The sequence below is a fragment of the Lampetra planeri genome, chromosome 16 (genome assembly GCF_965212315.1).
Source record: "Lampetra planeri chromosome 16, kcLamPlan1.2.h2, whole genome shotgun sequence".
Classification (NCBI taxonomy): domain Eukaryota; kingdom Metazoa; phylum Chordata; class Hyperoartia; order Petromyzontiformes; family Petromyzontidae; genus Lampetra; species Lampetra planeri.
The window spans coordinates 601898-620102 of NC_136122.1; the positions used below are offsets into that span (position 1 = coordinate 601898).

Below are 18205 nucleotides of genomic sequence, written 5' to 3' on the forward strand. Positions count from 1 at the left end.
GAGGGGCTGGGTGGACGAGGGTGGGGCTGGGTGGGGAGGGGCTGGTCACTCCGTGGTGCCCTTATAAAACTCAACGTTTAACCTACTCACGCCGGCTTGTGCCCGCCCTCACAGTCGGGTATATTTGCGGAATACACCACGCCGCCGTTGACCCTGGCCATTGACCGAGCAACCCAACGTTCCTACCAGCTCCCTCCGCAGGAATGTGTTTCCTTTTCCTCTACTCCTCCTTCATGAATGCTATCCTTTTGCTCTTGTTAACCTCAATTAATACCGTGTGTTCCACCATCAGTGCTCTTGTTGCCACGTTCCACAAGTTCCCACAAACCTCAGCTGCTTCTGTTCATATTGTTTAATTCTACTTCACCTCCAACTGGCACAACTATTTCCCTTCTCGAATAGATCTCTTTAAACCTGTTGAAATTGTCTTCCTTTTGTTTACATATGTTTTTAATGTGTTTTTTTTCCCCTTTCTCCTAAGCCAGTGTAAAATTTATTAGTCATCAATGGTGAACCACCACTGCTTCCCCACACAATTTCTTGAGTCCAACACATTATTCCGATCTCTTATGTCTGACCGAAAAAATGACATAGGTATTTCAGATCAGTCCCGTGATGTGAAAAGTGGCATTACCGATTATTCGCCAACCTGTCACAAATATATCATACGCAAGAATGGAAATGACTGGACCACGATGCTTTCCGTAAGAAGTTCTGGTCATCAGTGTGTCTAAATCCTGCATCGACCGTCGTTTCATTTGCAGTTAAATTATAAAATGCCATCAATGCTGTTTTTGATTAACTTGTGCCCATCCGATCAACAAGCACAAAGAGAGCGGGGAACACGTGGCAACTGGCTGCCACCGGAGGCAATCGCTGCAAAGCAGAACCAGAGGAGGCTGGAGCGCCTTTGGAAGAAAACTGCTTTCGAGATTGTCAGACACGCTTACAGAGCCGCCTGCTCTGAGCGTCAATGAGTCGGCTCGCGACCCCCCGTGCTCTGTGGCGCTTCGTGAAGGGCTGCTGCACCCCAACCATCAATCAACCAGTCAACCCGATCTGTGCAGAGTACTTGCAACATTCTTCGCCAATAAAAGTGACAATCAAGACGGCAGTTTCTAACTTGAACGCAAGGCATACTCCCGGTCTGCCATCTGAGTTTGATCAACATGGAACCGATGCAAAACTCGAGACCCTGGCACCAACGTCAGTGACAGAGGTGTCGATGTTCATCGCACAGCTGCCAAATAAGACATCGGCGCTGGACAACATCATACTCGATCGTTGCTTGCGCTGCCGATTGCCCACCTGGCAAATCTCGAAACCTTGGGGTCAGCTTTTACCTCTTTAAATTCGCCCCCTTCATCTCAATTTCCGTTGCCAAAATACTTATCCATTCCCTCATCTTTTCTCGTCTCGACTACTCTAATTCCCTTCTTCTTGGTCTAACTGCTGACGCCCTTGCTCTTCTCCAGCAAATTCAAAACGCCTCGGCCCAAATAATATTTAATCTTCCACATAACACCCATTCCTATGCTCTCCTTGCCACACTCCATTGGCTTCCCGTCTACTACCGCTGTTAATTCAAATTCCTCATCCTTGTGTAATGAGAGAGCACACCGACATACGGAGGGCTGCATAGGCATTGCCGCATCGGTCATAGCCAATCAGGGCTACGGGTTCGATCTGGGCCAAAGTTCATGGGCGGAGCTCAGGGGTACATGCGGGAACTATCGAGAAGGTTCTGAAGGGGGCGTGGTTAGAGGCGGGGCTTCGCTCCTCCAAGGAGGATATAAGGAGAGGCAAGAGGAGGACTCGGGGTTCGGTGTGGAAGCCTGGGTCCGGACTGCATCTCCGCCATCTCGTCAGCCATCGACCACGTGGCAGCCGCGGGTGAAGCTCTCCCGGTTCCCGGCGCGCCGTCGACTAGCGGGGCGCGGGGAAGCGAGAGCGAGGGAAGCTGCGCAGAAACGGAGGAGAAGAGAGCGCGTGCATGCAGCAAGAGAGAGAGAGGGTGACCATCTGAAGAGAGTGCGGAGCCGAGCAATCATAACTCATAAAGGATGCAAGTCTCAACGTGTCGTGGAAGTCGTTTATTACACTTGTTTAAAAATTGCTTCATGGTTCTGCCGCACCCTATCTCGCTTCTCTTATTTCTTATTAGGTCCCATCTAGCCACCTGCATTCACAATCTCTCTGGTCCCTCACTACACCCCTCATACCTGTGCTCAGTCACGTTTTTCGTTCCTCCCTTAAGACTTATCTTTTTATTAAATCCTTTATATTAAGTTCACTTGCTTGCTTGCGCGCTTACGACCATGCAAATCTTTCGGTCGTTTTTTAACCCACTTCCCGTGATCCAATCGAGCTGACATTTTGCCCACAGACTCGTTGTGCGTGACAATTTATTTTTGTGAAATTTTTTTCCCAAAATTTTACACTTAGGAAATTTTTTTTTATATTTCATTACCAATTGCTTAATGGTGGCAGGCAATCATCTGACCCATAGGTGGCAGCCATCTCAAGCCAGAGGACGAGAGGACTCTAGCCGCCACGCATATAAAGGATTTATAGTGAAAAACTTTGTTTTTACGGGTTAATTTTTTACACGCTTTTATTTAACTCACTCCGTCTGTTGTCGTATCCTCAAATCTTGTAATTCTATTTCAACCATCTTCCCAATGTCGTATCGACTGCAAACTTGGTATAGGTAAGTCATACTGATGACAATACTATATTTTATCATAAAAAATGTCAAATATATTTTTTTACATTATTTTTTACGGGTCTAATTGTCCACGCTCAACTCACGTTTCCTGTCAATCACCACGGTCCCTTACATTATGGCAAGCTGCGGGGCCACTTCCTGGAGTCGTGGAGTTCTGCCATTACGAGTACGGTACATTTCATTAAAGCGTGTTTTTTTTAAAGTATTTATTTATTTTTCAATAGCGTATCCCTCTACTACTTCCTGTCCTCGTCCTGAAAACCTTCACCAGCCTTCTCTCTCCTAAATTCACCCCTCCCTTTCCCTATCATCGCCCTTCCTTGCCATCCCCTCCCCAACACTCAAACCTTTTCCCCATTAGCCATTTTTGTAAAGCGCATTCACAAAAGCGCTGTATAAAATCCTAGATAAGATAAGGTCCACACGAATTTATCTCCGTCATTTCTCTTTTGTACCCTTTCAATTCACACACTTCCCAAAAAACTCCCCTTCTCCCACGTGACTCAAAATGAGATAATTTTACTGCACGTAAAATTTTAGTTTTCTGCATTTGAGTTTGTGGCACGTCTTGTCATGACACACGATGTCTACTAGTTTAAGGTTTTCCCGAGTGAATAAAAGCCCATAAAAATATCTCCAGTTGATCTGTCGACCGTTCGACTGTTCCAATGCAATCTTCAAGCTGGGCAGCACCTCACGGGACTTCTCAATCCTGCACATCCAGTGGGCCACACAATTCCACAGGGCATTACAACAACACTGCACGTTGAGTATAGGATATACAACACACACACAGCTATGACCTCACCACTGCAAGGCAACAACAACACTGCAGAGCAGGGGTGTAATGATGCACCGATTATTATTTATTATTCAACTCAGAAGTATTGACTCGTGTATCTAAAAATGTATTTTGTATGTCAATGGTTCACTTTATCCCTGCAGCCACCAGTGGCGGCTACATTCACCGCAATGTAAACAACAAGAATGGAATCTCGATGGCATCGTGATCATGGAATGTGACGACTCTTAAAATCGCCAGGGGGGGGCGTGGTGCACCATACTGTATACGAACATCAAAATACATAATAGCAATCACGAACTTCTGTTTGCTTCCTGATTGGTGATTTTCTACAAAATATCAACTCCTAATACGTTGTATTACCATATTAATCTTCTCTAATTAATCGTCATGCTTCAATGGACACAATCTTATTAGGCTTAATATGCCCTTATCCTCAGCTTTCACCGACAATACCCTAATCCTCTGAAATGAGATATAGGAATCTCACTAAAACGTAAAATCCCACTATTAACACCAAATTTGATTCCTAATTATTAACAATGTTAACTGAAAATTTCAATCTTCAGTCCTTATACACTGTATCAGTCAACCTGCCTTCGGATGATAGATGTATTTACTTGTTAAAGATTCAGTTACTTATTTGCCGGTACTCTACAGACCCTTAGTACAAGGCATGCTGGTGAACTGGAAGTCTGTTTTATCCTTAATCTCTGTGCCACACCTCGTAATACTTGACCACAACACAAATCCCTCTGCCATCCATTAACTGCGCATGTAATTTCTTCCTTGCATCTATTTATTCCACATTATTGCAGCGTCGCCTTCACCTGTTTGCATCTTGCGAGACTTCCGTTTGGAAGTCGCCCCTCTATAACTCTTGGTATTGTCTCACTACCCATACACCATTACCATAAGTTTGAAGGCATTTATACTTTACTCCAAACTCTTTTTACACTTTTAAAAACCTCCACTATTTAAAATATTGAAAAGTGCCAATCGCACTACACTATCAAACAATTGCACTCAACATGGTCCCCATAATGATAACCAATATGGGTTGCATGCACCATTTTATCACGTTCTCTAACTCCGATGACTGTCTTTTCTCCCCGTAGGACTTACTTATTTTCCAGTCGTAGACACCATCGAATATAAGCTGCTTTATAGGCTACCAGCGCCACTGACGTGCTCCTGTCCTGCATCTGTACGCACAATTCCTCTCACGTGGTTACGACACATGGTCACTACTTCTCCGACTCGCAATTGTGTTTGATTGAAGTGAATGCGAGCAAGAAAGTTACTGTTATGGGTGGGTGCAGGGACATACCGGTGGTCTAGGTTCCAGACGCTGAATTGTATTCTGCTCTCCCAGTTGGCGTATGGGTTTATCTTGTGCTGATATTGACAGTCTTGTTTATTATATGCACCCTGAAAATGTGGAGAAAAATTAGACCACCTCCCATCAAATATGGGTAACCTCGTCCTCCGGTATTTGATTTGACCATGAGCAGTAATTCCTCTTGGCATTGTTCATGCCACCAAAAGACGGCGTTGACTTCTTCTTTAGTGACATCTGAAAAAACATTATCTGGGAAATTCTATTCCTCCTGTGGTGAAAGATATTGTGTTTGCTATATAGGTCTGTGTAATAACATACTTACACTTGTTTTAATGCTTTTGACTCTATCGTGCATTATGGCTCCTGGGAGCTACCGTTTGTGTTTGCTGCTCTCATACTCCCATTGTTAATCACCTATCATATTCTCACCCATCTTCTTATCTATTTTCCAATCTACCATCTTCTCATCTACCATCTCATCCACAATCTTCTCATCTACCATCTATCATTTTCTCACCTATCATCTATTCATCCATGTTCCTCTTACCCACCATTTCACGGACTTTTCCCCATTTAATTATGCAGTGTGCTTTGCCCTTACAAACGATACAAAAACATGATTGGAGTGCAAAGTACAAGAAAGGTAAACAAATCACCCAAACGCATACAACTAAACTATCCCCATCCTACCAAGCAAAGCCCAGTGAGGTAGTCACTTATTTTTCAGTAGCGACCTGGCCACTACTGCATCTCTGTGGATCATTGTTGGGTATATGTGCATAAAACATGCCTTCATATGGCAGTGATTTCAAAGCCTTAATGTAATCTGGGCAACTTTTTCTGAAATTCCTGCTTCATAAAACTCGAGTACTGCATTTATTACACAGTTTTCAATAACTGCAATTACATGATTAGTCATCCCGTTATCGATATATTATTATGGTGATATAATGCAAATAATTACCAGTCATGTAGCCAAGTAAAAAGAGACTGCCACGCACCTGGCAAGAGAATTGTCCATTGTTGTCACATAACCGCACTTCCACAGCAGCAGACCTATCGAAGTAATCCTGATTGAAGCATTGCGTCTTCAACTCATTCTTTATCAGCTGAAGCAGCTCCTCGTATCTCTTCTGGTGCTCCATTGGAACTTTATTTTTATATGCGACTGCCTTAGAAGCAAAAAAGAAATAAAGTTAAACAAAAACATTCCATGGCAAACATTTCACCTTTTTCCCAAGTTACAGTAAGAATAATTCGTAAGCAAAGCCACCAGGGCACCATTAAACCATCACAATGCTAATTATAGTTATGCTTGATTTGCAACAAAATAACTTCCCTTACCCACCAAAATTCACTGCAATATTTCACCGACAATGAGATGAGGACTTGCCTTATCGATGAACTTGCTGTAATTATATGCCACTGTTGATAATTACACTGTTTGATATGGCCATATATTCCTTTGCCTTGCTTTCCTTAAGCGCTATGGCATGTAAGAATTACTTGACATATTGTTGATTCCCACGCTCATAAATACAATATTTCATCATTTGTGTAAAGGGTAAAGGCGCAGCCCTGCAATTGCTTGATAACACCCCATTGTTAATGAAAGGGCCTCTCCGAGAGGGAGCTTTAGAGGGGTGCGTTTATCCTTGGCTTCCATGCTGACCAGACAGACGACAGTGAGGTTGGAGCACCCACACTCTACCCGACTGCACACGGCTTGACGGTTATACTCACTGTAGGATACACATATTAATATTTTTATTTTACCAGATAAGGCCCACTGAGCTATACAGCTCTTTTTCAGAAGTAAAGTGGCCACACATGACAGCTCAAGTGGCTTATCAAGTGGGAATTTATAGCAGCCAAATACTAGAGATGCACGTTTATAAATGTGGAGGGAAAACCGGAGGACCCAGAAAAAAATACTCACGGGAGGACACGAAACCTAACCCACGCGTACCCCGAGACCTTCCTGTAAATCAAATGGGATGGTTCCAATGAAACTAACATAACTTTAAAAAACTTAATATTGATCCCAAATCGTGACAATGCACTGAATCATGGCGGGTCGGTTAACCGTTACAAGCATGTTCACTATAAGTTGAAGTCTTATTTGTCATGCTTGTTAGTTAATTTTATATTTCTGACGATTTTATCCTTAGACTTATTATTTTCTCATCGGTCTCTTACCTTGTAGGATAAATGGAAAGAAATCGCTTGAGAAAATGGAAAGGAATGAAAAAAATAAACACTGTTAACTTTGAAAGAACCTCAAACTTGTAGGTTAGTGATAAAACGCAAGACTGGATTTACTGTGGGTTGTCAGCAGAAATTGCAAAATGTTACGAAGCATCCTACGGATGTATGAAATATATGTACCCATTAAGGATGAGTGTTTGGACCTAAAAAAATTTACATTGGATTTCTGGATTTGAAGGCCCAATTTGGTATATTTGATATTCATTTTTGGATTTAAATGATTAAGCTTTCAATGACTCTTATTTTTTTATGTCCTAAACATAACGCAATACCGTAAAATATTAATAATTACTCATATGGGCCAAGAATGTCTGTGTAACATGCGTGACGTCACTCCACGTCGATCAGCCCCCCTCATTAATAATCATGAACGGGTGACGTCACTCCACATGAAGGTAGAGCGGAAACGAAAATTTGTTTACGCAAATTACCTTTCATTTTGATCTTATTTATGGAAAGTAAAGCGAATAAGGAAATCAAAGCAGCAACTAATATCACGAGTCAATCAAGGATGTGTGTCCCACGCGTGACATCACTTCACATGCCACCCCCCCCCCCCTCATTATTATTCACGTGCGCCTGCATTCTGTGACTAACGCAGAAGGTCGAGCGGCTATAAAAAAATTACGCAAATTCGCTTTTGATTTTTGTATCTTAATAGAAAGTGAAGGCAATAAAAAATTATATGCCGCATCGCAGTGCGTTTGGTGCCTTCATTTATTTCTTCGGCACGTCCAACAAAAGGCAAGTCTACTTTACGCTTCCAAATGATGCTACAATAAACATTTCTCTGCTACTTGGCAGACATTGTATCGAGCTCCAATTGTTTTCAACCCCAGCGAGCGAAAGCGGAAGATCAGCAAGTATCAGAGCAGTGGATTGCAAGTAATTGAACGCCCGTTAAAGACGGTGCTACTGTGACGTTATGTCACGTGTTTCATGACTTAGTTGCGTGCGACAACCACTGCCATTAATGCAGTGCTGCGGTCAAATGCTGCGAGGTGTTTTATGGCTTCCTTTTGTGCAACATTCACTGCCATTAATACAGTGCTGCAGTGAAGTGTTTTATGACATTCTTTTTTCCAATATTCCCTGCCAATACATTTAGACAAAATACAATTATACGCTGATCAATTTATTCGTAACTCGAATGCTTCTCTTTGGTCTTCGTTATTTGCTAAGTTACTTCAGACAGTATCAGTACTCTACTTTCTTCACTCTTCGCTATCAAGCGTCCATCGGTGAAGATACATTTTCCGTTAACAGTTTCAGGTGATTTTAAAACAGTGCTAAAGTGAAGTTAAGGGTTTTTTCAAATTATACATCCACAGAGATTGATCGCCTTTGCAACCGAGGCGAAATCGTCTTCACCCCGAGAATCGACCTCGCTCTAAGTGACGCCACGCTTCCTTTCGTACTGAAACGACAATAAATTCCGATAATTCCTGCATATGCGGTGACGATCAACAAGCCGCAGGGTGAGACTTTTGAAAGTTTGGATATTTATCTCAACGGACCCATATTTCCCCATGGCCAGTTGTACATGGCTCTGTCTAGATCTAAAAGTCCTCAACGGATTAAAGTGTTCATCAAAGATAGCCAACTGCAGGGAAACCTTTTGAACAGTGATAAGAGATTGACACAAAATATCGTGTACCGAGGAATCTTCCAAAGTCCTTAATTTAATTTAATAAGTTTAGAAAAGTTTATTTACGTGCTACGTTTCCTAATCAAATTAACAATCACGCAATAAAAGGTTAATTTACATCTTTAATACTACAGCTTCCGTCCTAGGATGGGCTAACAAGCTAGTCACATATATAAGAAGTAATATTCAGTTTCATCGGTAAAACAATTTTTTTAATCCACAAAATTGTATAATTTGAATGATTGAAGCTAAAGTGATGTCATGTCTCACAGCAAATTGAGAAAGCATGGACATGACACCTGGGAAGTGATGAAACGCCACGACATCAACTTTAGGATAAAAAAAAATCGAATCTGTTAATTAATATCAAGGCCCAACATTTGGATTCTTCAGATTAATCCAAAAATATTGGAAAACATCCTCATGCCTTAAGCACACCTCAGTTACACCCGTTGTAGCATACACAATAAACTGACAGCCTTGCTGTTCAAATGCGTCACGTTTTTTTGCCCCCTTGGTTAAGCCGCCACGGCTGAGACGTTCGACTGAGAGCTTCGACTCATGCGAATGGCTGCCCAGGATTGCGCACGGACACTGGACTAGTAGCCGTGAGCAGGAGGCGCCGATTGGTGGAACCGTTTGAAGGAAACCAAAGCGCAAGAAATTCAGGGACAAAAGGGAGAGTTGGTTGGAGACCTGTTGGGGGAAATTCGGGTTTACGTTGGTCTAGGGCAGTGGTTCTCAGAGTGTGGTGGTCCCTCCCCGGACAACCGGTGGCCCTCAGTGGTCCTCCAGGTGGTCCGCAGTGGCTGTGATGCAAACGCAGATTGATCTGGACAATAATTTCAATGTTTATTATAACCTTTTGTTTCGGACATCCTAATTAATATTTTGTGAATAATATTTCATTGAAAAAATTAGGTTACGTAAACTACCCTAACCCTATGATAAAAAAAAAAAACTTATAGCTGCGTTTAAAAACAAATGTTCTGGTAACATGAATGATTTTGTATTACTGGTGATAAGTGAACGCATTTTCTCACCAGGGCTGGGGGGGGCTGAGTGGCCCGATGGCAAAATAAGTTTGAGAACCACAGGCGTGAGGAGGCTGGGGATATAAGGAATCGGCCACGGCAGATCGGGGCTCACTTGGGACTCTATGCCACACGAGTCACGTAACTGGCTTCAAATAACAAGCCATTTGTTAACCACGTGGTAGAGTCGTCCTTTACATCTACAAACCCTCGCTATGCGCGAGTTCTGGATTCACTAAATGTATGTTGATTCCCTATTCGTGACCGGCCGAGCTCCAGTGTTCGCGAGTATATGTAGTGCCGGACCAACGACACCAGGGAGGTGCGCGCAGAATGTTGTTACATTTGAGACGGTCTGCAAAGATTAAGGAAGCCCTCTCGGCTGCCCACTTCATCCTCAGTCTCGCAGTGATCCCGTTTTGAACTCGCTATTGTGCATCTTTACTTTACATGTACTTAGTCGACTCGTTTATACATTTTGGTATGAATGAGTCGACTGTGAGTTCCGTTGAGAAGGATGTGAATGCAAGCAGGGAAAGTGTTGCGGCGAACGCTACCTCCCCAGAGTGCTCAAATGATAACTGTGCATTGTTATCAAGCACCTGCATCTCCCGTGGAGTCATCCTCACCACCACCACCTCCATTGTCGTCAAATCATCATCGGTAATAACCACAAACCCATGTAGTTCTTTATAATATATTATTTATTTACGTATTCTAGTAAATGTTATTAAGCATTCATAATTTCCCCCCTACGTTCACTCGTACCATGAACGTAATCCCTATTTTCCCATCAGATCAAGGTTTCTGCATTTGTGAGCGTTTTCAACAACGTAACCCTTGCGGATAGAGAGGCTTTAACTGCATTATGAAATACGTGTACAGCACAGACGTACGTCGCTTAAGTAACCCCGCATCCGCGTTTTGCAGCGGTGGCGCATCTCTTCCCGCTTATGCTTGAAGCGGTTCTCCACACCTGGGCACACACACAATGTACACGAACATCCATATTAGAGGTGGCTGTTAGCATACATAACAAGATCAGATTAATTATTTATACTGGAGGAATTCGATGAGCTATTAAGCTCTTTTTCACAGATGTCCAGTATGGGCGGGTATGAACGTTGTAACAACAAAAAAATACAAGAACATGATATGAGTGCAAAGTACAATAAAGGTAAACAAATTACCCAAACACATACAAATAAAACTAAACCATCCCCACTCTATTAGAAAAAGCCACTGAGGTATTAACTGATTTCAGAAGCGACCTGGCTACAAATGGTAGCTCAACAAAGTGGGCCATCATTTGGACATTTATAGCAGCAAAATAATCTAAATAGTTTCGATTTAAAACTTTCGTGACTGCAGGGATTCATATTCTTGGTTCTTTTGGTAAAGTCACGTAGAAGGGAAATAATAAAATAATAAAAATAAAACATAATAAAATTAAATTCTCACGACGTTTCGGCCACAACGCAAGCAGCCGTCCTCAGGTGAAGAAACAGAGCTGTCCTAATTGTCCTGAGAGTTTAATTTTATTGTTGTATTTGTATTATTTTATTATTTCCCTTCTACGTGACTTTACCGAAAGAACCAAGAATATAATCAAAATAGTCTTTATGCATGTTTCTAAATGTGGAGGGAAAAACCAGAAGACCCGGAGAAAAAATCCACGCGAACACGGAGGAGAACATGCAAACTTTAAATATACAGGCACCAGGGTCTGGATTGAACCCCGGGCCTGCATACACCAGGCGAGGAAGATAACGGTGATATATTGTCAATCCACTGCTTTATGAGAGCCTCCTCCCACATGGCGTTTTTTACCATACTTTGTGGTGCTGGGCTTTTTTTTTCCTGCGCTGCCCTCTGCTGGCAACGTAGCCCCACACGGCAGCATATACAACTCTTATTTAACGCATGAGGGTGGCTCACAACAACTGTGCAGGCTTTAAACCTGCGTGGCATCCGACATTCGATCCTCTGGGACTTTTAGGGGAGCCTTGGGGTTTGCTATGAGCAGCCTACGATGTAGTAAAAACCGCACTCCTGAAGACCCTGCAGGTGTGCAAGAGCTTCCGGTGGGCACCCACGAGAAAGTGATCGATGTCCTTCTCTGCACTGCCGGAATCGTAGATTCAATGTCCAGCGATGCAGATCAGGCCATTGGAACCAGTGAACCCTGCAATTCTCAGCTGCCTGGACATTGCAAAGTCTAAAAGTGAGGCTGCCTTCTTATCCTTGGTCCCTGACCCACAGTGGTTTGATACACATCTCAAAGGCAGTCCTCTCGGTATAAATTATCCACACTAACGGGCATCTGGGGGGGTGGAGCCTACATAGGTTTCCTTTTCCTCAAGATCACCGACCTCGGTGGAGAGCGTAGACAGCGACAAGGGGCACCGAAAATATTGCCCTCAACCTCATTCTCATCAAACGCTCACTGACCGCAGTGACCCCCCTGCCACTAAGGGAGCTCGTGCATCTTCGACCGCCGGTGTTCACCCCCCACTCTTTGCCAGACCAGTAACGGTGTAACCACCACGACTATCTGGGCCTCCCTAGGAAGACAGCACCTCGGACAGCGCAGCTCCTTTGACCTTTAGTCTACACAGTTGCTGTGATATGAGGGGTGAGTAGTAGAGTGATATCATAGTGGGAATTCTGTTTGAATTCACAAGTGCACACAATGGCACCCACCTTCAAACCACTTAGGGTCATCTTGTCGGGATTCCCTTTCCGAGCAGTCTTCAATGGAATTTAGAAAATTCTTTAAGATATTTGTGAACTTTCCATTAGGATCATTCCGAAAAATTTCAAGCACGTCGTGTGTGCATCTTTCAAAATGAACCATTGCATGAGACACGGCATGCACACCCACTGAGGCACAAAAAAACACAATGCATAGCTGTTAGATGCAGGTCTGTAGAGACTCAATTTTACAAGCCAGGTCGCCCTTACAAAAGAGTTCGGGATGAAAAGAAAAATCACATTTACGATTTTTATAGATTATATCAGATTTTTGGGGGGATTTTCAGATGTTTTGATTATTTACATCTCATGCCAACAACGATGATGTCACCCGACGTCACATACTTTAGCCCCTGAGTATTAGTTAGACTTTGTAATTTTAGTATAGTTAGACTGTATACGAATTATTTAAGTTTTAAAGATTCCTACATGTTGAATGTATGCACCTTCCTGCCATAGTAAATTCCAGAGGTGTGGACTCGAGTCATGTGACTTGGACTCGAGTCAGACTCGAGTCATGAATTTGATGACTTGCGACTCGACTTGGACTTGCATAACAATGACTTTGTCCCACCTATGAGATGTGGACTCGAGTCATGTGACTTGGACTCGAGTCAGACTCGAGTCATGAATTTGATGACTTGCGACTCGACTTGGACTTGCATAACAATGACTTTGTCCCACCTCTGGTAAATTCCTTGTTTGTGCAAACTTTCATGGCGAATAAAACCCTTTCTGATTCTGATGTGCGCGCACACAAACACTCCCAGCACGAGGCTGACTCATGACACATCGCGGAGGATCGCTCCGCTGCACAAAATAGTCCTGCGGTTCAGTTTGAAAGTCCGAGTTTACGTTTTAAGTTGATGTTAAAAATACATTTTATAGAAGCTGGTTCGTTTTCCTGGGTGTTCGTAAGTGGGGTGTTCATAAGTCGATGACTGTCTATACAGTACAGTTAACAGTGACATCGGTTCACGGTTTTTCGGATAACGTTTCGCCTCCCATGGTTTCGAGTTTTGACTAACGTTAGAAATGTGAATAACGGTACGTTGACGTTGTGCACGCGGGCACCAATTTTGGCCAATCAGAGCGCTCGTAAGTGGAGTTGTGCATGCCTCAGCCAATCAGCGATGTCCATTTATGAGCGTTTATACCTCGATTGGCTTTGTTTACATTACGTTGTTTGTCTTGGCAGTGGAAACAGCTCTCTTGCAGACTCAAGTTATTTTTTAAAATTATTTTTCAACTTACAAGTGAATTCGATTAAGTGTTATTTGAGTTAACAGTAGTTTTCGTGGAACGGATTAAAAACGCTAACCGAGGGACTATACTGTATTTTATTTCAAGGCAGGGTTCATGAAGAGTGTTTCGGTTTTTTTTTGTTGTACTTGTGTAGCTACTGCCAACTTGTAGCAGCATCACCAAACAGTTGTTCAACCTAACATAGGACGCTTTGTATGTTGAACCTGTTGTTTGCCAAAGGCCTAATAAAAATGAATTGCAAACCGCCCATGTCTGTGTGGATGTTATGGTGTGTGCTAGGTACACTCACCTCCTGTCCAACGCTCGTTATGTTTTAAAATAACCAGGCAGGTATTCCTGTCAAGCACAGAAAAATACTCCTCATCCCCCACCTCTGTCCCATCCTCCTCCAAGCAGACACGCAGAGGCCCATCCTTTCTCTGGAAACAAAGGCGGGGGGGGGGGGCGTCATTACTACAATAACAATTTGTGACTTCATTGTACTGATGAGTTCTAATAAGGCTGAAACCGGTATATAGCTGCATCTCTCTATCACTGCTGCTGTATGTCAGTCGGGTCACTTTTCTCAAATGTATATGATGGGTGACATTAAGACCAGAGGACCACAGTGCGGTTATTCAGGAACCTTTGATGGTTGTTTTCATAATGCTCAAAGGCTAAGCATTTTGTGGACATGGTGTGTGTGCAGTATTGCACGAAAATATCTACTGTAGTTCCACCTATGGTGTATTCGTTGGCATGTTGAACTTCTTTCACACCTCCATAGCCAACCGTGCTAATCAAAGGTGCACATTTAAGGGGCACATATGATGTAAAACCAGTCTCTTAACAAGCAGAATATGTCGACGAGTAAATGTCTTAAGCACAGCATATTATAACACATCATTTATATGCCATTGGAACCTCCTTTTCCAGTAGCAAAATATGATAATTGTTTTTTTGACCCTTTTATCTGGCCACAAAACTGACACCTTTTTATGCTTACCCCGAGCTCTCATACTCTGATGGTGCATTGTCTTTGAGTTGTGCACCTTTTGGCGTCATCTGGTCCAACACCATGTGAGACTAGGCTCTAAAGAAAGCTGTCTCGGGTGTGGACCAATCAATTTCAAGGACAGTGCATACATTATCAGAGTTGTGTTTTTTGTTTGCATTCTGACTGCAGGTATTGTGGTCAATGCAAACATGACTCCTTGTAAAAAAAGGTGTCAGTTTTGTTGCCAGATAAAGGGTAAAAAAAAACCAATTATCATTTATATGCTTCCGCTTATTAAATGTTTAATTCTTTTAGTAATAAAAAAAAATATTTATATTATAATTGGTTTTTTTCTCTTCCATCTGGCAACAAAACTGACACCTTTTTAACAAGGAGTCATGTTTGCATAGACCACAATACCTGCAGACATAATGCAAAAAAAAACATAACTCTGAAAATGTGCACTGTCCTTGAAGTTGATTGGTCCACACCCGAGACAGCTTTCCTTAGAGCCTAGTCTCACATGGGTTGGACCAGATGACGCCAAAAGGCGCACAACTCAAAGACAATGCACCATCAGAGTATGAAAGCTCGGGGTAAGCATTTACACCATTGGAACCTCATTTGCCAGTAAAAATATAATTGGTTTTTTTAGCCTTCCATCTGGCAATAAAACTGACACAATGCTTACCCCGAGCTCTCATACTCTGATGGTGCATTGTCTTTGAGTTGTGCGCCTTTTGGCGTCATCTGGTCCAACCCATGTGAGACTAGGCTCTAAGGAAAGCTGTCTCGGGTGTGGACCAATCAACTTCAAGGACAGTGCACATTATCAGTTATGTTTTTTGTTTGCATTGTCTGCAGGTATTGTGGTCTATGCAAACATGACTCCTTGTAAAAAAAGGTGTCAGTTTTGTTGCCAGATGGAAGGGTAAAAAAACAATTATCATATTTTTTACTGGCAAATGAGGTTCCAATGGTATTTATATTATTTTATGATTAGATCCTTGATGAAAAGCCCTATATAAATGTAATTCGATTTTTTTTATAACCGGCTCGTAAAGGACCATCCACTTCACAAGTCAATGACTTGTCCCGATTTGGGGTTGTTTCACCATACTTCACCATCAGTGATGGCGAAGCATTTTTACCGTTAACTTTGGTTTCGTTTGAGTTTTCCCCTAGCTTCATTGAAGCCCTGTGCTGCACGCGAAGGACGACTCGCACGGATGATCTCAACCGAGCAAAATACTCGGCGCACTCCCCAGATTGTTCACAGGTGAGGGGGGGGGGCTGCGTGCCAGCACGTGGGGAAGGGACCCAGCTCTCGAAGCAAGTAACCATCTAGACAGCAGCAGAGCTGTCAACCCACACGGCTCACCCGTATTCTTGTACAGGGGCATTTCGTTTTCAGCTCCATACGGCGTACAGCCGGTTAAATACGGGCAACAACAAAAAACGTGCCCGTTTCTCTCTCGTGATGGGACTTTCCAGGATGAACTGAACAAACTAATACTCCTCCATTCACACAACTCACCTCTGCGAGCTTCAGCTTCCTCGCTGCTTTAGTAAGCAGCTGGTACAGGCTGACGGCCGCCACGCCGAATCTCTGAGCGTCTGACGGGACCCGCACCCTGAACATGCGGGGAGAGTCCCCATCCATCGCAAACTCGGACCCGACGCGTGGGTGGTGGTAGTGGTTTGGGTGGTGGGGGGGATGGTGTTCGTGAGATGTTACTGATACAGAGGCAGGTCGTTGATGGTCTAAGTGGCGAGTATCGTGTCGTGCCGTTACAGCCTTCACACCCACACACGCCACACACACCACACCAGACCACGCACACCTCACACACCTCACCACACACCACACACCCCACACCACGCACACCACACTACGCACACCACACCACACACACCACGCACACCACACACACCACGCAAACCTCACACCACTCCACACACACCACGCAAACCACACAGACCGGGAGCGCCTGCGAGGGGAGCGAAGTGAACCGAAAGCAAAACCCAAAAAGGGGGAAGGAAGTGAGTCCAGAGTGCGGAAGTCTTCACCACGGGGAGCTGTGGGTGGGGGGGGGGGGAGCTGTGGGTGGGGGGGAGCTGCGGGTGGGTGGGGGGGGAGCTTTGGGTGGGGGGGAGCTGTGGGTGGGGGGGAGCTGCGGGTGGGTGGGGGGGAGGTGCGGGTGGGGGGTGCTGCGGGTGGGGGGGGAGCTGCGGGTGGGTGGGGGGGGGAGGTTCGGGGGCGGGGGAGCTGCGGGTGGGTGGAGCTGTGGGTGGGGGGGGGCTGCGGGTGGGTGGGGGGGAGCTGCGGGTGGATGGGGGCGGAGGTGCGGTAGGGGGGTGCTGCGGGTGGGGGGGGGAGCTGCGGGTGGGTGGGGGGGGGGAGTTGCGGGTGGGGGGGAGCTGCGGGTGGGTGGAGCTTTGGGTGGGGGGGGAGCTCTGGGTGGGGGGGGAGCTGTGGGTGGGTGGGGGGGAGCTGCGGGTGGGTGGGGGGGAACTGTGGGTGGGTGGGGCTGCATGTGGTGGGGAGCTGCGGGTGGGGGGGAGCTGCGGGTGGGGGGGGGTTGCGGGTGGGGGGGGGAGCCGTGGGTGGTGGGTGCTGTGGGTGGGGGGAGCTGTGGGTGGGCGGGGGGAGCTGCGGGTGGGTGGGGGGAGCTGTTCGTGGGGGGGGAGCTGTAGGGGTAGGCACCCTGGCCGGGTCTCCCTGAGCTTCGCCTTCTTTTAGCAAATAAATCGTGCGGTGCACAAGTGGACAACAGCAGCCACTCAACACGTTCGGTCGTCACAGGGACATTAGCACGCCCGTTACGGTGTCCTGGCCACAGCCGCTACTGCCCCCCACGCCTTTACAAAGACATCGAACAAGCAACCGCAGTCACGACATGCCGATATTGCGCATGACCTTTGTATCGTATCGTGACTCTTCATCGCAACGATAACACTGTGTAACAATTTATTTATTTTTGTTCCTGGGTAGTAAGTGCTATTTCCTAATTGCTTATGCCTCAAAAGTACAGAAAATGCCTATTATTCCCCACAAACTTTGCTTTTGTGACCAGGACAGTGATATTTAGAAACTTACATATTTTTCGGAACATTCATGATAGATTCAGTGCTGAGTAAACTTGGAGTAACTTCTAAAACATTCTAGAACTTTCCAGTAATATAAATAGTAGTAGAAATACAGGGACCTTAAGCCCACCAGTTCAGTTTAGTTCCATCTGCCTAAGTGGATACATATCTGCATTTTTCTGAGATGGCATCAAGAGGCTGCAAGCATCCGTCAGACGCATTTTGCTATGTCTGCGGCCAATGTATCAAGACAAGAGCGAAAAAGTACTCTGTGGAAGCATCTGCTAAGATGTGTGA

General features: G+C 44.6%; 1 protein-coding gene across 2 annotated transcripts; it reads right to left on the reverse strand.

Annotated features, from left to right (window-relative positions):
* Window positions 1-2078: 2078 nt before the first annotated feature.
* Window positions 2079-16863, reverse strand: LOC144722895 (DNA fragmentation factor subunit beta-like). 2 transcript variants are annotated; one of them, XM_078601300.1, is made up of 8 exons: window positions 16356-16863; window positions 14132-14261; window positions 12526-12705; window positions 10719-10798; window positions 5874-6044; window positions 4861-4961; window positions 4656-4735; window positions 3033-3440 (listed from the first exon to the last, which is right to left on the reverse strand). In XM_078601300.1, exons 1-7 carry the CDS (start codon window positions 16479-16481, stop codon window positions 4702-4704), a joined length of 822 nt encoding a protein of 273 aa, XP_078457426.1. In that variant the 5' UTR covers window positions 16482-16863; the 3' UTR covers window positions 3033-3440; window positions 4656-4701. The 2 variants fall into 2 exon arrangements, with proteins under 2 accessions (XP_078457425.1, XP_078457426.1); XM_078601299.1 differs by lacking the exon at window positions 4656-4735 and having other exon boundaries at window positions 2079-3440.
* Window positions 16864-18205: the final 1342 nt, after the last annotated feature.

What these genes read in the sequence shown, in the direction of transcription:
- LOC144722895 (XM_078601299.1), bottom strand. Translation starts at nt 16,481, where the DNA reads ATGGATGGGGACTCTCCCCGCATGTTCAGGGTGCGGGTCCCGTCAGAC. An exon ending in TGACCCTAAGTGGTTTGAAG is followed by an intron (nt 10,799 to 12,525) that starts GTGGGTGCCATT and finishes GTGTGTGCCCAG; the next exon opens with GTGTGGAGAACCGCTTCAAG. An exon ending in TGCGGGGTTACTTAAGCGAC is followed by an intron (nt 6,045 to 10,718) that starts GTACGTCTGTGC and finishes TTTGCTTCTAAG; the next exon opens with GCAGTCGCATATAAAAATAA.